The following is a 20,883-nucleotide window of genomic DNA, read 5'->3' on the forward strand; positions in this document are numbered from 1 at the left end:
TTCTCCGTAGTTGACGGCTGAAAAACGCCAGCGATTGCCACGTGCCGTTCACCCACTGCTCCTGCACTGCGCCGATGGCGTAGTCTGACACGTCTGTGGTAAGGCGATGGTGGCACCTGGAAGTGGGTGCGCCAGCATGGTTGCATTGGCCAAAGCGCTCTTGGTGTTGACGAATGCCTGGTCCATCTCGGTCGTTCAGCTGATTGGATCCTTACCGGACTTGCCCTTGAGTGCCCCGTACAAAGGCTGCATAAGGTGAGCTGCCTTAGGGACGAATCGGTGATAGAAATTGACCATCCCCAGGAACTCTTGCAGGACCTTGACGGTTGGCGGGCGTGGGAAAGAGGTAACAGCTTCCACCTTCGTCAGTAAGGGGACGGCGCCGTCTGATGTTATGCGGTGTCCCAAGAAATCGATCTGCTGCAGGCCGAACTGGCACTTGGCCGGGTTGATGATAAAATCGTGCTGGCTGAGGCGTGTAAAGAGGGTACGCAAATGGCAGATGTGCTCTTCCTTGCTAGCGCTGGCGATGAGAATGTTGTCGAGGTAGACGAAGATGAAGTTTAGGTCTCGGAGCACGGAGTCCATCAAGCGCTGGAAAGCCTGTGCCGCGTTCTTCAATCCAAACGGCATCCGCAGGAACTCAAAAAGGCCGAAAGGGGTGATGACTGCGGTTTTCTGGACGTCTTGCGGGTGCACGGGAACCTGGTGATACCCCCGGACGAGGTCGACTTTAGAAAAGATAGAATTTCCCGCCAAATGGGCCGAGAAATCCTGAATATGCGGGATCAGGTACCGATCAGGAGTAGTGGCGTTGTTCAGGCGTCGGTAGTCACCGCATGGCCACCAGCCGCCGCCCGGTTTTGGAACAATGTGGAGAGGCGAAGACCAGGGACTATTCGACCGGCGAATAATCCCCAGCCGCTCCATTGTGTCGAACTCCGCTTTCGCAGCCGCGAGCTTGCCGGGTTCGAGCCTTCTAGCCCGTGCATAAACCGGGGAGCCAGTAGTGGTGATAAGATGTTCAACACCATGCTTCGTGGCCGAGGAGGAGAAAGTGGGCCTTGTCAGCTCCGGGAACTCTCCGAGGAGCCGAGTGAAGTCATCCGGAGAAGGGATCGCGCAGGCGATAGAGCGCGCCACGGTGGTACCGTGGTGGCACAGAATCGAGTGGAAGGTGGCCGCGCTGATCAACCGGCGGTGCCGGACATCAACGAGGAGGCCGTTGGCACACAGAAAATCCACCCCTAGGATGGCCTGCAAGACTGTGGCCATGACGAATTCCCAATGGAAGCGCTGACCGCCGAAACAGACTTGGACCCGCCGCTTTAGGAAAGTACGAATGCCGCCACGAGGGAAAAACCGTGGTTTCCAGCTTGCATATCGAGATTCAATGCAGGTAGGATGCTACACTGCGCCCCGGTGTCACAAAGGAAACATCGACCCGATAGGGAATCGGTGATGTAAAGAAGTTTCCCCGAAAATCCGATGGCCATCGCAGCCACGGAGCACCCGTTAGACCCGGTCCTCCTTCGCCAGGAACGCTGCAGGAGCTTTGTTTTTTTGGGGGTGAAAAGCTGCAGGGAGAGCGGCAGCGTCGTACTTTCATGCTAAAACGGGCGTGATAGGAGCACCAGCCCACTGCAAGAGGAGCTGGAGCCGCGTCTGTGGGGGATGGGCACCTCGTGGCAGCGCAGCACTGCTGGGTTGCTGTGAAAATCTTATCTGCTTCGGCAGCAAGCTCGGCACAGCCTGTGACCTCGGACCTGGCTAGGGCAGCCTGCACCTGCTCCAGCAGTTGGCAGAGGAATAGCTCCCAGAAGAGGATGCATTCCGGTTCGGCACCTAAGAGCGTGAGCATTTGGCTCATGAGCTCGGACGGTTTGGAGTCCCCGAGGCTGGGCATAGCGAGGAGCCGGCGAGCGCGTTCTGACTTTGAGAGCCCGAAGACTTGTAGCAACCGTGCCTTTAACGTATCATACTTGCGGTCAGTAGGAGGACTACCGAGGAAGCTGACGATCCGCGAGGCAGTGGCGCTATTGAGGGTGGAGACCACGTAGTAATAACGGGTCTGATCCGCGACCATGTTCCTGATGGCGAACTGGGCTTCAGCCTGGATAAACCACGCGGCTGGTGGTTGCTCCCAGAACTGTGGCAGTTTCAGAGTCACGGCGTTCGTGTCCATGCTGAAGATCTTCCGTGAAAACCATTCACGAAAGTCGGGGTCACCAATGTAGGAACACGGGTTCCTAACTAAAAGACTGAGTTCTACTCAGGCGATCAAACAAAACGAACTTTAATGAAACAAACAGGTTTTAACAAGAAACTGCAGGATAACATCGAATGTATGTCTGCTCTCTCTGGAGGCTCCACGAGGACTGCCCCTGCAGTCCCGTGGCTGATGTCATGACGTCATCACGTTTTCCCGCCAGTGGGGAATCACGTGATGAACGGCGTGACGTCATCACGTTTTAGCCGCGCTGTTAAAGTAACCGCGCTCTGTACAGTTAAACAGCATAAATAAAGATACAGACTCAGGCTGTAGCTAACATGTTGTTAAAGGAATTATATACAAACGATCTGAGTCCTTTAGTGGCTCCGCCACAGGGTCTTCTTTTGAGAGCCATTCTCACCCTCCTCCTCCTCCCTCTGTGAACAGCTTGTCCTTTTCTTTGCTGCCTCTGCTTCATCTCCCTGTCATGCTGCAGGCCAAGGGAGATAACAACTAGAGCACCCATGACTGACCAGAACCCTTGAATTAAGAACCAAGGCCTTCTCCACTAGCAGCACCACTCCCTGTCACCTCACCAACTTTAAACAACTCTAGAAAGCTTCAAACAATAATCAGCAACTAACAGAGTGGTTGTTGATCCCTTTAAATATTGCTGGGGGGGGTCCTTTCTGCTGCTGAACGTATGTTCAACTGTGCAAGGTTAAGGCAGGGCGTTAGCTCCAGCATTGAGGATGAAAATGGCAGCACTGGTGTCAAATCAGCGTTGCACACTGATTGACGTCACGACCTGCTACTCTACATACTTCTGCTGCACGCTCCTAATGCCTGCCTGTCAGAGGAGTTTTAAACCATTCACAAACCCTTCTGCTGGCTTCTCATGCTTCATCCCATGGGACTAATCACAGTGTATTCTATCTTTAATGGGTTCAGTCCACAGTCGGCCTATGAATAAAACCTCGACATAGACTGAAAATAGATCCCTAATTGGCTGGCAAATCCTACAGCCTATGAATTGCAAATTGTTGCACGGACCTTCATTTCCATTCACTCTAGGTGAAACATGCTGAATGTAGAGAGAAATAAAATGTAAAGAATGAACAGTATAAATGCAAGTTTCTTTCTTTCTCCTTTTTTCCTATATGGCCCATTGTTGCTTCAAGTAGACTGGGACTTCAGAAAAGCCTATGGTTATGAATCATGGTGTGGCTGTTTTGAAAAGGTTTAATTCCTAGACTGAACAAGTCTTGAGATACTGGTGATTAAAGAGAAAAACCTGTTACAGTGTAGGCTTTCACCAGAAAACTGTCCCTCATGCTCAGAGCAAAACGCCATCCCCCACACAAGCAAGCCTTCCCTTCCTATGAACCAAATGCATGACCTTATGCACAACATAAGCCTAGAACTAGGTTAGGTGTCAGAAGGTACTTCGTTTCGAAGAGTGTCGTTGACCTTTGGAACAAGTTGCCGGTTTATGCACTGAGTGTGGAGTTGCTGCAAACATTCAAAAGGGAGTTGGATGAGTTTGAGAGTGTGGCTCATGAAAAAGAAAGACTTGTATTTACATAGCACCTTTCACAACCTCAGGACATCCCAAAACTCTTTACAGCCAGTACATTTGAAGTGCAGTCACTGTTGTAATATAGGAAACGCAGCAGCCATTTTATGCATAGCAAGGTCCCATAAGCAGCAATCAAATAATAACCAGATCATCTGTTTTATTGAAATAACAACAGAAAATGCTGGAAAAACTCAGCAGGCCAGGCAACATCCGTGGAGAGAAATTAGAGTCAACGTTTCGGGTCAAAACCCTTTATCAAGACTAAAGAGGCACAGGAAATGAAATAGATTAAGAGGCCAGGCTGGGAGAGAACAAAAGAGAAGAGACATTAAGAGGTATTCAAAATGAGACGAGATGGTGATAGGACTAGTGGAGACAAAAGACAGCTCTAGATTAGGTGTGAAATGCGTTGGCAGAATGGGAGACAGCTGCCATGTGGGAGAGAGAAAAAAAAGGAAAGGGGGGGAGAAACCAAAACAAAGGTGTGGATAAAAAATATAAGTAAAAATGTAATAGGGGCCGAGGTTATGATCTGAAATTGTTGAACTCGATATTGAGTCCGGAAGGCTGTAAAGTGCCTAATCGGAAGATGAGGTGCTGTTCCTCGAGTTTACGTTGAGCTTCTGTGGAACAATGCAAGAGGCCGCAGACGGTGAGGTCCGAGTGGGAATGGGGCGGTGAATTAAAATGACAGGCGACCGGAAGCTCGGGGTCACCCTTCATTCCCTGTGCCTCTTTAGTCTTGATAAAGGGTTTTGACCCGAAACGTTGACTCTAATTTCTCTCCACGGATGTTGCCTGGCCTGCTGAGTTTTTCCAGCATTTTCTGTTGTGATTTCGGATTTCCAGCATCTGCAGTATTTTGCTATCAAACATCTGTTTTATTGATGTTGGTTAAAGATAAATATTGGCCAGGACACCCGGGATAACTCCGCTGCTCTTCTTCAAAGTAGTGCCATGGGATCTTTTACATCCACTTGAGGGGGCAGACGGGGCCTCGGTTTAACGTCTCATCTGAAAGACGGCACTTCCAACAGTGCAGCACTCCCTCAGCACTGCGCTGGAGTGTCAGCCTAGATGTTGTGCTCGTGTCTCTGGAGTGGGACCCGCAACCTTCTGACTCCAAGGCGAGAGTGCTACCTCTGAGCCACGGCTGACACCTATAAGTAAATAACACTAACATTGTGTATCTCAGGCTAAAACCTGGGTGAATATAACTAGATTTCAGGAGCAAAAATACAGTATCGTGGTTGATTTTACGTTGCCCTCACTAATTAGGATAGCAACTCTCTCTCTCGCTCTCATGTGTCTTCGCCACCCTGTTGACCAGTGCATTCCATAATTTCTGATCTCTGCACAGACGAGTTGTCTTCAACGTTACACCTGCCCATTCTACCACACCTTCCAGCCATCTTCATCTTTCTCTGCCTCCTGATCTATGACCAGCAACTTTTTCTAGACAGTGGCAATCCCAATAACATTTCTTTGGGCAATAATGTACTCAAAGCTCTGGTTTTCCTCATTACAGTCAACTAGCCACTCGTTAATAACATTTATCAATGGAGAGCCATGCCATAACAACAATAACAGTTGAAAGAGAAATAGATTACATCGAGTGTACAGCACAGAATCAGGCCATTTGGCCCAACTGGTCTAAGCCGGTGTTTATGCTCCACACGAGCCTCCTCCCACCCCTCTTCATCTAACCCTATCAGCATAGCCTTCTATTCCCTTCTCCCTCATGTGCTTATCTGGCTTTCCCTTAAAGGCATCTATGCTATTTGCCTCAACTACTCCTTGTGGTAGTGCGTGCCACACTCTCACCACTCTTTGCTGAAAGATGTTTCTCCTGAATTCCCTATTTGATTTATTAATGACTATCTTATATATATTTTGGCCTCTAGTTTTGGACTCTCCACAAGTGGAAACGTTTTCTTTACGTCTACCCTATCAAACCCCTTCATGATCTTAAAGACCTCGCTCAGGTCACCTCTCAGTCTGTTCTTTTCTAGAGGAACGAGCCCCAGCCTGCTCAGCCTTTCCTGAGTCGTAAAGCTGACTCACAGCACCCCCTGCTGGTCAAGAAGAATATTTTGGCAGGTTGCAGTTGATTGTATCAAAGAGGCCCTAAGTGGCCAGTTTGGACTTTTATATTAACAGTACACTGTTATACACGGGTAGAATTTCAAATCCTCCATTTGATTCTGTTAAATCCATCTAATATCCTATCCATCCATTTAATCCTTGTCTTCACTTTTGTGGCCTTTGATACCATTATTTGGAGATGAGCTAATGAATAGGGCTCTGCTTAAACACTGCTATCCAGAATAATGTGATAATAATGGTGATCAGGGATTCGCTCTATCAAGTGGTTGTTGTGGTAGATCCCACAGCTCACTGCCACTGAAATCAGAATAATTCTGCTTTGCCGGATCTGGCATGCCAGTATAATTGGCATGGTGGGGGGGGTATGTTTTTATTACACCACCAGCTGATATCTGTCTTGTTTCTGGGTTGCAATCTGATGTCCAAAGACACACACTTTCAGCAGCAGGAGGCACCGAAACAACGATCGAGAGCAGCAACCAACAATATCTGCGTAAGACAAGGGCGCTGAGATCAACTGCAGCACCTTTACTACTGCCCTTGCTGAGATCAGCTAACTCAGTACAGACCAGGCAATTATTCCTGGGGCCTTCTTAATTTGTAATGCTCAGTTACTCACTCTAAATCAACTTGCTAACAAGTCCTGCCAATTTTTGAAGGCCATTGAAAGAAAGAAAACTAGATGTTTCTCACTTCCCGTCTTCCAACAGAATGTGTAGCTTCTGTCTGGTGATTCTGCAAAACCACAGAGACATTATAACAACAACAACTTGTATTTATATAGTGCCTTTAACGTAGTAAAATGTCCCAAGGCGCTTCAAAGGAGCTTTACCAAACAAAATTTGACACCGAGACACATAAGCAGATATTAGGACAGGTGACCAAACGCTTGGTCAAAGGGATAGGTTTTCAGGTGCGTCTTAAAGGAGAGGTGGCGATTACCTCAGAACCCCAAGTCTCAGAATAAAATTCAGACAGTTGGCATTGAACATAGTTGCTTTTTTTAACCTTTATTTTAATTTAGTCTCTCCGCATCCTGTCAGATTTCTCAGTCATGCATTTGTTAAGCTTGCAAACGATTGTGGGTTGCCAGCTATTGAAAAATATTGTATTTGGAAACATTCCCTTTTGCAAATGAATGAAAAAAGTTGTCAGCCGTGATTGTTGGAAAAGTAAATCCCATATAATTGCATTTCTCCAATGTATGTTCACTTGGAAAGAAAATATGACTGACAGGTTTATCCATTCATTTTCAGAAGGAGGTGCTTTAGGCACACAAGATTATAGAACAGCTCACTGTGGTGAGAGCAGAATTTTCATCCTGTGTCAAATAGGAAAACATTTTGTATTTTTGTTGAATATAATTATAGATACTCAGGGTAAGTGTGTTTTTGAAATAGTTAGTTAAAATAGAAACGGTCCTTATATACTAACCTATAGATTGTGGCCCATGCCCATGTCTGTCAGAAGGCAGGCAGATTCTTTGACCTGTCAATGAGCACAGATTCTTTGTCCAATTATATCACCTCAGCCACATATAACATTGCATCGGAAGTCAATGCAAGCCTCTATCTTACAAGTCATGTGTAAGAAGCACATTCCGAAGAAGCTTTTTAAACCCTTATGAACTTTGTTTTCTCAGTATTTGTACTTTCTGCTATTGTGTAATTATCTTACTTGTAAATAAACCATTCTATGGATGGTACTTTCAACTTGAAAGTCAATGGAAAGGCGAACTGGGCGAGGTGTATAACGGGCGGGCAATCTGCTACCGACCGTTTTACACCCACCACCAAAAGTTCTATCTTTGTGCCCTATGAATTTTAGTTTGAAAGTAACGCTGCTACCTACTGCCCTTTGGCACACACAGAACCTAATGGACATCCCACACTATCTCCAATACAATATACTATCATTAAAAAGTAATTGTTAGGGCTGCTGCACTCTATCCCGTTCAAAGGTGCCGGTTTCAGTTCATAAAGATTTGGTCTGCTTATGGAAAGTGATGTGCCTCAATGAATCCAAGACTCAACGTTAACGGAGCAAAGCAAGGCTTTTATTAACTCAGAAAGTAATACACAGTGGAGAAGTGTCTCTCATCCAGAGATCTGCTGTACTGCCTGTGAGACACGCTGGGGCCTGCTTAAGTAGGGGCCAGGTATGGGCGGAGCCCTACACACAATACAATACAGGTAAGGAAATGAAACTCAAACTAAACTCCCCTGCTTGTCACAGTCACAGGCACAATCAAACACAGAGAATACAGAGTGCCTGATGAATGGCATATTTCATCACATTCACCCCTTCTACAGATTTAGTCTGTTCGGGAGTTTGATAGTCCTCTGTGACCGACATAGCTGTTGTGGTGCCGCGGGTGTCGGCTGGGTGTCCCCGGTGGCCTCCTGGGTCTCTGCCGGGGGCGCCGCCAGGGTTGTTGAAGGGGTAGTTGGTGGGGGCACCGTTGGTCGATGTTCTTCCGGGGGTGATGAAAGGATAGTGGGTGGGTAAGAGTTGCTGTGATTGTCGTTGCTGTTGTTGTCGTGGTTGTTGTCGTTACCGGCTGGGGCGACGTCTTTTATGGACACGGTGTCCTCCCTTCCGTCGGCGTGCCGGACATATGCGTATTGGGGGTTGGCGTGGAGTAGGTGCACTGACTCCATGAGAGGGTCCGTCTTGTGGCCCCTCACATGCCTTCGTACAAATACCGGACCTGGGGTGGAGAGCCATGACGGCATGGATACGCCTGAGGTGGATTTCCGGGGAAAGACAAACATTCGTTCATGAGGCGTGGCATTAGTGGCAGTACACAATAGCGACCGTATCGAATGGAACACATCTGGGAGGACTTCCTGCCAGTGGGAGATAGGGAGGCCCTTGGTCCTTAGAGCTAGAGTGACTGCTTTCCATACTGTCCCGTTCTCTCGCTCCACCTGGCCGTTACCCTGGGGGTTGTAGCTGGTGGTACGGCTCGTGGCAATCCCCCTGGACAGCATGTACTGGCGTAGCTCTTCACTCATGAAGGACGCCCCCCTATCCGTATGGATGTAGCTCGGCATACCGAACAGGCAGAACAGGCTGTTGAGGCATTTAATGACCATAGCGCTGGTCATGTCTGGGCAGGGGAAGGCGAATGGGAAACGGGAGTATTCGTCCACAATGTTCAGGAAGTAAACATTGCGGTCGACTGATGGGAGGGGGCCCTTGAAATCTAAGCTGAGCCGCTCAAAGGGCCGTGTAGCTATGATTAAGTGGGCTCTATCTGGGCGGTAGAACCGAGGCTTGCACTCAGCGCAAGTGCGGCAGTTCCTGGTCAGAGACCGAACTTCTCCTCAATCGAGTAGGGTAAGTTGCGGGACTTTATGAAGTGGAACAGCCGTGTGACCCCTGGGTGGCAGAGGTCGTTGTGGAGGGTCTGTAGCCGATCCCCGGTGGCGCTGGCACACATCCCTCGTGAGAGGGCGTCGGGGGATTCGTTAAGGGCCCCTGGCCGGTAAATGATGTCATACTCGAAGGTGGAGAGCTCGATCCGCCACCTGAGAATCTTATCATTTTTAATCTTCCCCTTCTGTTTATTATTAAACATAAACGCTACTGACCGCTGGTCGGTAAGTAGGGTGAAGCGTTTGCCGGCTAGGTAGTGGCGCCAGTGGCGCACTGCCTCCACGATGGCTTGGGCCTCCTTTTCCACGGAGGAGTGTCTGATCTCGGGCCCTTGGAGGGTCCTCGAGAAGAAAGCTACGGGCCGCCCCGCCTGGTTGAGGGTGGCCACCAAGGCAAAGTCAGACGCATCACTTTCCACTTGAAAGGGAGTGTTCTCGTCCACTGCCTGTAGCGTGGCTCGTTCAATATCCCGCTTAATGCTTTTGAAGGCGGCGTGGGCCTCAGCAGAAAGCGGAAAAGAGGATGCTTTCAAGAGGGGGCGGGCTTTGTCGGAGTAGTTGGGGACCCATTGGGCATAATAAAAAAATAACCCCAGGCACCTTTTCAGGGCTTTGGGAGTGTTGGGCAGGGGCAGCTCCCGTAGGGGGCGCAATCGGTCAGGGTCTGGTCCGATTTCCCCATTCTCCACCACGCTGCCTAGTATGCAGAGGCGCGTGGTGTTGAAAATGCACTTGTCCTCGTTGTAAGTGAGGTTGAGTTTTTGTGCGGTTTTCAGGAACCTCTCGAGGTTCGAGTCGTGATCCTGCTGGTTGTGACCGCAGATGGTGACGTTGTCGAGGTAGGGGAAGGTTGCCTGCAAGTGGTGGTCATCGACCATGTGGTCCATCTCCCTCTGGAAGACCGAGACCCCATTCGTCATCCCAAAGGGGACTCTGAGGAATTGGTAGAGGCGTCCGTTCGCCTCGAAGGCGGTGTACGGGCGGTCCTCTGGTCTGATAGGGAGCTGGTGGTACGCTGACTTGAGGTCGATGGTGGAGAACACCCGGTATTGGGCAATTTGGTTCACCATTTCTGATATGCGGAGTAGCGGGTAGGCGTCTAGTTGGGTGTACATGTTGATCGTTTGGCTATAGTCGATCACCATCCGTTTCTTCTCGCTACCCCTCACCACCACCACTTGGGCGCGCCACGGGCTGTTGCTGCGTTCAATAACGCACTCCCTCAGCAGCCTGTCCACCTCGGTCGCGATAAACCGCCTGTCCTCCCAGCTGTACCTCCTGCTTTTGGTCGCTATTGGCCGGCAGTTGGGAGTAAGGTTCGCGAATAGCGAAGGCGGCTTTACCTTCAGGGTAGCCAGACCGCACACTGTGAGGGGCGGCTGGGACCCACCGTAATTGAGCGTGATGCTTTGGTGGTGGCACTGGAAATCCAGGCCCAAGATCACGCTCGCACATAGACTCTTCATGATTAGTAATTTAAAATTATCGTATACAGTTCCGTTAATGGACAATTGTACCATGCAGTAACCCATAATGGTCGATGTCTGGGTTTTATCAGCCGTAGAGATGGTGCCCCGAGCAGGGACCACCGTTAGAGAGAGTTGTTGTGCTAGTTCAGGGTGGATAAAACTCTCCGTGCTTCCACTGTCAATTAAACATTTAACCCCGCACCCGTTTACCTCGATGTCCACCATTGATTTGGATAGCGGGTGCGGTCTGGTCTGGTCCACTGTGACCGATGCCACTGTAGGGCCCTGATCGAGACAAGATGGCGTCCACGCTGTCTGCTCACAAGATGGCGGACCCCACGAGGTCGGGCAAGATGGCGTCCAAGATGGCCGCTCCCACGGCGCACACGCGGCGGTGGCGGGTTTTCCAGTGGGGTTCCCTCTGCACACCTTCCCGAAGTGCCCCTTCTTACCGCACTTAAAGCAGGTGGTGCCTTTCGCCAGGCACAGGTTTCTGGTGTGCTTCGGCTGCCCGCAGAAGTAGCAGTTGGGGCCCCGACGCGTCGCGGCTGTCGTAGGGCTTCTGGGGGGAGAGCGGGGCCCCGACGGTGTCGGGCTGCCGGGCGGGGAAGATGCCTTCCAAGATGGCGGCGCCCTTGGTGCACACGTGGCGGCGTGGGCGGTGCGGGCTGAAGAGTAGGCGTCCGAGTTTCTCTGGGCCACATCCAGGGATCGCGCTATGTCCACAGCCTGTTTCAGGTCCAATCCCGTTTTTTCCAGTAGTCTCTGCCGGATGTAAGTGGAGCTGAGGCCTGTGATAAAGGTATCACGAACAAGCTCGTCAGTGCACACTGCGGCTTTTACATCTTGGCACTTGCAGTCTTTGCCAAGCGTTTTCAGGGTGACTAGGAACTCATCCAGCGATTCCCCAGGTCGCTGTGTGCGAGTAGCGAGCAGATGCCTAGCGTACACCTCGTTCGTAGGCTGCTGGTAATGCGCCTTTAGGATGTCGCAGGCGGCCGGGTACGTGTCAGCGTCTTGGATGAGGGGGTAAACCGGTGGCTTACCCAATTCCGCAGGATTCCGAGTTTCATACTTTCAGCATCCGTAGCGTCTGTGATGGCTGCGGAATTGTCCAGGAAGAATTCCATACACTTAAACCAGTGTCCGAATCGTGCCGATGCGTCCGAAGCATGCGGGTCCAAATCCAAACGTTCGGGTTTCAAGAGTTGATCCATTGCGTTGAAAATTGAGTTAATAAAATTGATGTGCCTCAATGAATCCGAGACTCAATGTTAACGGAGCAAAGCAAGGCTTTTATTAACTCAGAAAGTAATACACAGTGGAGAAGTGTCTCTCATCCAGAGATCTGCTGTACTGCCTGTGAGACACGCTGGGGCCTGCTTAAGTAGGGGCCAGGTATGGGCGGAGCCCTACACACAATACAATACAGGTAAGGAAATGAAACTGAAACTAAACTCCCCTGCTTGTCACAGTCACAGGCACAATCAAACACAGAGAATACAGAGTGCCTGATGAATGGCATATTTCATCACAGAAAGTAAAACGGGTTGGCAGAAAGCCTGCTCTGTAACACTGACAGCTTGCATTATGAAACAACCGATGGATTCTAATGTGTCGAAGTGTACCGTAAAATTGAAAATGTCAAAAGTGAGATCAATAGCGTTCTGTTAGGCAAAGGTATTAAGGGATATGGAACCAAGGCGGGTAGATGGAGTTGAGATGCAGATCATCTACGATCTAATTGACTGGCGGGACGGGCTCGAGGGGCTGCTCCTGTTCCTATGTTGGTGCCCACACTGCAACAGGGAGGAGATAGGGGACTGAATTTTCTATAGGGTACTGAATTTGGATGATCAGTCATGATCTCATTGAATGGCGGAGCAGGCTCAAGGGGCCGAATGGCCTACTCCTGCTCCTATCTTCTATGTTTCTATGAGAAAAGAATGTCCATTGGCAAGGGTGGAGGAAGAAACTGATTTCAAAAAACCTTATCGATAATAACATGCAGCAAAATTTAACCATGCCTCTAATTGGGGAGGCTGCAAACTCATTGACATGAATTGCCTTTAGGGAATGCCCGCCAATATGTTGTTTCGACAATAAAAGGAAACAACGTTTTATTCATGCCTTTGCAATACACAGAGGTTAACTTGGAAAACGGATGAAGCGCGAACAACTGAACACTAAAGGTGAGGGAATATTTTGCCCGCGAGTCTGCAACGAGCGATGCCCCGGAGCGCGCGGCGCGGCTGGCCATTGGATCGACTGTTCCGCGCTCGATTGTGAGCGAGGTGCTTGGAGGCTCGATTGTGCGGGCTGGCGGGGTGACGTCACCGGCCCGGGGGAAAGATGTCGACCGCCATGAACTTCAGCAGCAAGAGCTTCAGCCCACGGCCGCCCGACAAGGGCTCCTTCCCGCTCGACCACTGGGGTAAGTGGAGTCTGCGGACCCCCGCCCCCCGCTGACCCCGAAGAAAGCTGCCCCGTCTCTGCAGCGGCGAGAAATTGGCCTTTCCCGACGTTTCAGTTGAGCGCAGCGCTCAGTGAGGGGAGGGGGATTCCCGGTGAAGCGCTGCCGTGACGTCAACCAGCCAATCACATTGAAGAATTCTCACTTGACAGCTAACCAGGAAATGAGAACCTGCTTTTATCCCCACTTTTTAAAAATGTTAGAGAGTGAAGTGAAGATTGGGGCTGTCACACGGGGATCAAGTAGAACCTGAACCACAAACAAACTTAAGTTTTTTTAAAAATTTAATTTTGGTCTTAATGGAGAAATTTGACACTCCGCAAATATAAAATGTAGTTTTTCCAGGCTATAACGTTTGCCTAGCAGTCAGTACGCTGTTGAAACCCCAGTTACGCCTATTCCAACATGGCTTAACATTTAATGGGGTATTTAAAAGCCCAAGTTTTCGTCAGGTTCGCTGGTTGCCGGCTATGGGGTGGGGAGGCGGCCACAGCGCAGCCCGTGTCGGAGCAGTAAATGATTGGCCGCAACTTCAGGATTTCCGTGTTTAGATGCGCATGCGCTAAATCCTGAAATTACGGTAAGTTTCAGAGGGGTAATGACGGCGAACGCTGACATCATTACCCACCGCAAAATCCGTGCCAAAGTTGCAACAGACGCAGCTCTGATAGGTCCACATTCCGCCTCTCGAAATCAGCAGGGATTCAAACATGCACTGAGCTCGCCCTATATTGCGCCGCCTTCAGCTCTGCGAGGCTACATCAGTGGCTCTTGCTCGGGACTAACCCGTCCTCCTCGGGGAGAAGTTGGACAAGCGCTGCCTTATATTGATGGGTGTTATGAAAGGGGCAATGTTGCAAGTCGGAGCACTGCGAGGCCAGCAGCCTGGGAGCATGCGTTGCTGCTGCTGCTGCTTTGCTGCCTCATTGGTGCATTAGTGGCAATAGGAAATGAACAAAACCTCATCGTATTTAACACAGCTTGTTTCTCACTGTTTTGCAGGTGAATGTAAAGAATTTAAAGAGAAATTTATGAAGTGCCTTAGAGAGAGTAAGTTTGACAATTCTCTGTGCAGAGGGCAATCAAAGGAATACCTGGAATGCAGAATGGACAGGTACAGCATCAGAACATGAAAACTTAATAAAAGTTACTTTTTACAACCAAATTCTTCATAATTTGGAACAAGTATTGCTTTAAAAATATAAATTTATCTTCTACTGTGTTATGAATAACATCTCTTCCTGTAACTATCTCTCTTTATTTCCCAATCTCTTGTCATCCTGTTTTTCTTTGTCTGCCTCTTGCACGCATACTTTTTCTCTTTATTTTGTCTCTCTCTCTCTCTCTCTCTCTCAATCTCTTGTTCCCTCAAATACTGAATGCATTTTGGAGTTCTAAAGCGAAATCGTGAAAGAATTAGTTACCGACCTTAAAGTTTTCATCCTTGTTTTCAAATCCCTCCATGGCCTCGCCCCTCCCTAGCTCTGTAACCTCCTACAACCCTCTGAGATCTCTGCGCTTCTCCAATACTGGCCTCTCGCGCATCCCTGATTATAATCGCTCTGCCATTGGCAGCCATGCCATAAGAAATAGGAGCAGGAGTAGGCCATTCGGCCCTTCGAGCCTGCTCCGCCATTCAATGAAATCATGGCTGATCTTCTGCCTCAACTCCATTCACCGGCTTTATCGCCATATCCCCTGATGCCATTACTAGTCAGAAATCTATCGACTTCTGTTTTGAATATACCCAATGACTGAGCCTCCACAGCCCTCTTGGGTAGAGAATTCCAAAGATTCACCACCCTCTGTGAAGAAGTTTCTTCTCATCTCAGTCCTGAATAGCCTACCCTTTATCCTGAGGCTGTGGCCCCTGGTTCTAGACTCCCCAGCCAAGGGAAACATTCTCCCAGCATCCACCCTATCAAGCCCTGTAATAATTTTGTATGCTTCAATGAGATCCCCTCTCATTCTTCTGAATTCAAGAGAATACAGGCCTAGTTTACTCAATCTCTTCTCATACGACAGTCCCGCCATCCCAGGAATCAATCTCGTGAACCTTCGTTGCACTCCCTCTATGGCAAGTATATCCTTCCTTAGGTAAGGAGACCAAAATTGTACACAGTACTCCAGGTGTGGTCTCACCAAGGCCCTATATAATTGGAGTAAGACTTCTTTACTCCTGTACTCAAATCCTCTTGTAATGAAGGCCAGCATACCATTTGCCTTCCTAATGGCTTGCTGCACCTGCACATTCACTTTCAGTGACTCATGTATAAGGGTACCCAGGTTCCTTTGAGCATCTGCATTCCCCAATCTTTCACCATTTAGGAACTACTCTGCTTTTCAGTTTTTTCTGCCAAAGTGGATAACTTCACATTTATCCACATTATAGTCCATCTGCCATATTCTTGCCCACTCACTGAGCCTGTCGAGATCCCCTTGAAGCCTCTTCATATCCTCTTCGCCACTGACACTGCCACCTAGCTTTGTATCATTGGCAAATTTGGAAATGTTACATTTAGTCCTCTCATCCAAATCATTGATCTAGATTGTGAATAGCTGGGGCCCAAGCACCGATTCTTGCGGTACCCCACTAGTCACAGCCTGCCATCCTGAAAAAGACCCATTTATCCCTACTCTTTGTTTTCTGTCTGTTAACCAATTCTCAATCCATGCTAGTATATTACCCCCCCATTCCTTGTGCCCTAATTTTGTTCACCAACCTCTTGTGTGGGACCTTATCGAAGGCCTTCTGAAAATCCAGATACACCACATCTACCGGTTCCCCTTTGTCTACTCCACTAATTACATCCTCAAAGAACTCCAATAGGTTTGTCAAACAGGATTTCCCTTTCATAAGTTGACTCTGCCCAATCTTACTATTAGTTTCTAAGTGTCCAGTTATTGCATCCTTTTTAATAGATTCTAGCATTTTCCCAACTACTGATGTGAGGCTAACAGGTCTGTAGTTCCTTCAGCTGCCTAGGCCCTAAGCTCTGGAATTCCCTCCCTGAACCTCTCCGCCACTCTTTCCTCCTTTAAGGCGCTCCTTAAAACCTACCTCTTTGACCAAGCTTTGGGTCACCTGTCCTAATATCTCCTTATGTGGCTCGGTGTCAAATTTTGGTTGATAAACTTCCTGTGAATCACCATGGGATGTTTTATTATGTTAGAGGTACTATATAAATGCAAGTTGTTGTTGTTGGAAACAGTGACTTCGATGGCAAGGAAGTGACTGATGCTTTCAGGTATTTCAGCACTGCGTTGAGTGTATCATACAGTTTCTGTAAAATGGATATGACATTTTCTTGAGTATAAAATAGTCTTGAATCCAAACTGGGGAGAGGCGTTCCTCTGGTGACGTAGTGAGTAAGTTACCTGCAACTCAGGAAGCTCTCCAATTTCGTCCTTGGACTTTGCACTCAGCCTGGGTGGCTGTGACATTGATGCAATTGGTCTCAGTACCCTTTGGCCGGAGAGAGGTCCAATCAGTCAGGGTTCCTGCTCCTGATTGGTATCCATTGGTGAGGATTGGGCTCCGCTGTGATGCCCCCACCCCATCAGTTGACTTGTCTGCCGACGCCCACTATCCACGCTTGACACATCCTCTCGGAACAGAGGAGCCCCTCGGGCAAGTCGCTGAGGGCTTGCTGTAAGTATCCCCACCCCATGAATCTCTGCCTTTAGGAGAGGAGGGGAGGAGTGTGTGAGCAAAGAAAATAGGGAGAATAATATTAGTTGTGATCATAAGATAAAGAAACCACAACATAGAGGCTGTAGACAATTTTTTTTTTTCCAAAAATTTGCGGCCTTTAAGAGTGATAATAATACACAGGTCCCTTGGGTGAATCCTACCTTGTGAGATTCTGCTTTCCTGCATGGGATCTTTTACGTCCATTTGATGAGGACAGACAGGGCCTTGGATTAACATCTCATCCGAAAAACTCTCCCAGTACTGCACTGGGAGTGTCAGCCTAGATTTTGTGCTCAAGTCTCTGGAGTGGGTCTTGAATCCACAACCTTCTGAGGCTACCCACTGCATCACGGCTGACTCTTAAATCATTGAGTTGCCTTTGCAGTGCATATGTCAGAAGGCACACGGTTGAACGTTTGGTTGTGTTTGATATTCTTTTGGTCTACAGGCAGCTGATGACAAAAGAACCACTGGAGAAACTGGGATTCAAAGATCTCCTCGACAGTAATGCAGCAGAGAAACAGCAGCAGACGAAAACCTAACAGGAGCACAGGTTGTTGTAGCTACAAGCAAAACGAAGGAGGAGGCCATTGATGGATTTAATGTCATACTGAATCTGTATATATTGTAAAATAAGTTAAGTTTCTGTGTAATAAATGTGGAATAAATACTTAGTATGACAGGTGTTTCAGTTCCTTTTAACCGTGGTATGTTTTTGCTTTCTGATTGCATAACATAAGAATTAGGAGCAGCAGTAGGCCACACGGCCCTTCGAGCCTACTCTACCATTCAATAAGATCATGGCTGATCATCGACCTCAACTCCACTTTCCCACCCAATCTCCATATCCCTTGATTCCCCTAGAGTCCAAACATCTATCGATTTCAGCCTTGAATATACTCAATGACTCAGCCTCCACAGCTCTCAGGTAGAGAATTCCAAAGATTCACAACCCTCTGAGTGAAGAAATTCCTCCTCATCTCAGTCTTAAATGGCTGACCCCTTATCCTGAGACTATGTCCCCGAGTTCTAGACTCTCCAGCCGGGGGAAACAACCTCTCTGCATCTACCCTGTCAATCCCCCTCAGAATCTTATGTGTTTCAATGAGATCACCTCTCATTCTTCTAAACTCCAGAGAGTATAGGCCCATTCTACTCAATCTCTCCTCATAGGACAACCCTCTCATCCCAGGGATCAATCTACATTTCTGTTTAGTCCTTAAACTCTTGTCAAACTTGTGGCCTGCTGGTTCATTCAGCAGAAAAGGGATTATTCATTCGATAGTTTCCCCTCGCCAACATTTTGTAAATACCTTAGATGCACGCTATCTTGGTGCAGTACATGGTTTTTAATGCATGATCTCAAAAGCAAATGTTTAACAAGTTTGTAACTTTTTTAAAAATACAGATTTTTGAAATTCTCTTAGAACTAGAAAGTAATCAGGTTTGTTCTAGAAAGTAATCAGGTTTGTTCTAACAGTCTGGTCTGCTTTCCTGTAACCAGCTGAGGCCCAATATCAATTTGGTAAGGAAAGACCATTTTCATTATAACCTTAGCTTTTTTTTTTAACAGCACTATAAAAAATAGGCATTTTCTCTATTTCACACTGGATGAGAACCACGCTTTTGTTTCCACTTCCTACACTGGGAAGTTTGTGTTTGGGAATGTGAGCTGATGTTTAGAAGTGATGCATCCTGGTTGAATAGCCCGCCAATACCCTCTAGCTGAAACATGCAAGAAAGTGCACTTGGGTACGGTTCTGAAGGCCTAGTGACAACTGTGCAGCAATAGCCCAGCTTCAAGTTAAAAATAAAACTGCAGTGTGCTGGCTTGTCATCTTAGAATCACAAAGGAACAGCACAGTGGTAGTCTCTACCTGTAATTCTCCATTCTGTCAATTATCCAAATCATGCAATTGTAGGGGTCAACTGCTTCCCCAGAGGGCCAGAGTTGGCAGCAGTGTTATCCTAGGATAGTTGGTCTTTGTACGCCACATAGCGGCCAACTTCAGAGCAACACTGATGGAGATCTGACAGCCCTTTTGGCTGAGGGGTCGCATTGACCCTTCTCCAGGGACTTAACCGCCTGAAGCCACTGGCACTTTCTGGGGATGGCCGGGTTACTTAACCCCTGTCCGGCAGTCGACCTTGACAAATGTAGAATCCAAAGCGTCACTGGTATTAAACAAGAGTTTCTGACTGTTGATGGGGTGAGAGATGAAGTAAGGTGGGAGGAAGCTCCTTTGGAGCAGACAACACTGGCATAGACCTGTTGGGCTGAAGGGCCTGTTTCTGGGCTGTAAAATTCGGTGAGCTCACAGAATCTCTACGACCTGCTTGAAAACGTGCGTGTGATTATTGGTTGAGGAAATCACAACTGAGCCGGATGATTTCCTCAATCAGTGTGCACACATGCATTTTCCAACAGGTAGCACTGAACAGTGATCATGAGTGGGACTCTTTTTTTTGGCAATCACAAGCCTGAGGACATTGTGGCCAATGACGACATCATCACTAACTCACCAGACCTGAGACCAAGGATTTTCTTAATTGGTGATTTCATATTTTCTATTTCCTCCCAATCTTCTCATTGAGGCAGCTTCCCACTACATAATGTAGCTCGGGTGTAGGATGCTGTGGATTCTAGACCTCTTGTGGCTGGGTCAGTTCTACTCAGGTCAGACAACAGAGTGTGTTTCACCTAAGGTGGATCAGAATTCCTTGTGCAGGGTATTCCATGTGACACCCTACATCTGAGAATGCTAATTGTTGTATTTTTTCATATATTGATTGTTTTTTTCATACATTAATTGGTACAACAACATTTGGGAGCTAGAGACATGTGAGGACAAATGTTTCATAAAACTGACCCTATTGAGCATTGAAAGCACACAATGGCTGGGGTGTCATGGGGTAAAGGCTGAAAGAACGTCTAGCTGGTTGCTGTGTATAGCAGCGAAGCTGAATCACCTCCAATGTGGCATGGCAAATACTGTTGAACAAAGGCCCCCTTTGTTCCTGGTGTAAGAAATCATGAATTGGAAGAAATAGCTCGAGACCAAAAAGGTCTCTTCAGACTGGTATTAGAATAACTGGATAGACACTTAGAATTTGCTGATGTTCTCGGTTCCCTGCGGATGTTATAGCATTCTGCACCGTGGCGGTGAACTTGTTTCCAGACTAGCTGTCTGCTGTTTATGTGCTAGAAAGGTTGTTGACTGTATCTTTGATAATCTACCCTAGGACCACCCCTAAAAAGAGAGTAAAAGACATCAAAAGAGCTTTTAGCACAGACGGTGAAGGGAAGAGCTGTTCGTACACGCCAGCCGTCTGTCCGATCGGGACAGATACCAGGTGCTTGTCACGGTCGTATGTCTACTATGTCTACCTTGATTGTGTGTTGTACTTAACTTAAACTGCTGCTCCTTAATAAAATGCCTTACAACTCCTAAGACCCTTTGGGCAATCTGTGTGTGACCTGTGATCCAAATCTTACACGGGCAATATTTTGTTGTTGGTGCTGTAAGCATTATATAATTGGAGATTGAACTTGTCCTGCTCCTCTATTTGCTATCAGCACGTTTTGTTCTACTAATGTTGACCAATTTCACCCTTGCTGTCACTTGGATGAGACATTGAAGCAAGGCCCTGTTTGCCCTCTCAGGTGGAGGTAAAAGATCCTGTGGTACTATTTGAAGAAGGTCAGGGGAGCTCTCCCGGTGACCTGGCCAGTATTTATCCCTCAACACACAAGCAATGTTAGATGACCAAATGTTCAACCGTGTGTGCATACTTAGCTGTCTTCTAACAAATGCACTGCAAAGGCAGCTTAAGGGCCTAGAATTTTAAGTCAGCAACAAAGCGACGGTGATCACCACTGACCTCGAAGAAAGCTGCCGACAAAGATCTTGCGATCTCTGTGGCGAAAACTTTAGCTCTCTCGACCTTAATTTGATTGTAGCGCTGTTAA

At 47.9% G+C, this 20,883-nt stretch overlaps 1 protein-coding gene across 2 annotated transcripts; it reads left to right on the plus strand.

Annotated features, from left to right (window-relative positions):
* The first annotated feature begins 12,956 nt into the window (after positions 1 to 12,956).
* Positions 12,957 to 20,361, plus strand: cox19 (cytochrome c oxidase assembly factor COX19). 2 transcript variants are annotated; one of them, XM_086000489.1, is made up of 3 exons: positions 12,957 to 13,180; positions 14,222 to 14,333; positions 20,157 to 20,361. In XM_086000489.1, exons 1-3 carry the CDS (start codon positions 13,099 to 13,101, stop codon positions 20,326 to 20,328), a joined length of 366 nt encoding a protein of 121 aa, XP_085856615.1. In that variant the 5' UTR covers positions 12,957 to 13,098; the 3' UTR covers positions 20,329 to 20,361. The 2 variants fall into 2 exon arrangements, with proteins under 2 accessions (XP_085856615.1, XP_085856616.1); XM_086000490.1 differs by lacking the exon at positions 20,157 to 20,361 and adding an exon at positions 17,362 to 17,593 and having other exon boundaries at positions 12,996 to 13,180.
* Positions 20,362 to 20,883: the final 522 nt, after the last annotated feature.

The sequence above is a fragment of the Somniosus microcephalus genome, chromosome 11 (assembly GCF_052327205.1).
Source record: "Somniosus microcephalus isolate GS21.2 chromosome 11, FLI_Smic_1.0, whole genome shotgun sequence".
Taxonomy (NCBI): Eukaryota; Metazoa; Chordata; class Chondrichthyes; order Squaliformes; family Somniosidae; genus Somniosus; species Somniosus microcephalus.

What these genes read in the sequence shown, in the direction of transcription:
- cox19 (XM_086000489.1), top strand. Translation starts at nt 13,099, where the DNA reads ATGTCGACCGCCATGAACTTCAGCAGCAAGAGCTTCAGCCCACGGCCG. An exon ending in CTTCCCGCTCGACCACTGGG is followed by an intron (nt 13,181 to 14,221) that starts GTAAGTGGAGTC and finishes ACTGTTTTGCAG; the next exon opens with GTGAATGTAAAGAATTTAAA. An exon ending in CTGGAATGCAGAATGGACAG is followed by an intron (nt 14,334 to 20,156) that starts GTACAGCATCAG and finishes AATCTACCCTAG; the next exon opens with GACCACCCCTAAAAAGAGAG.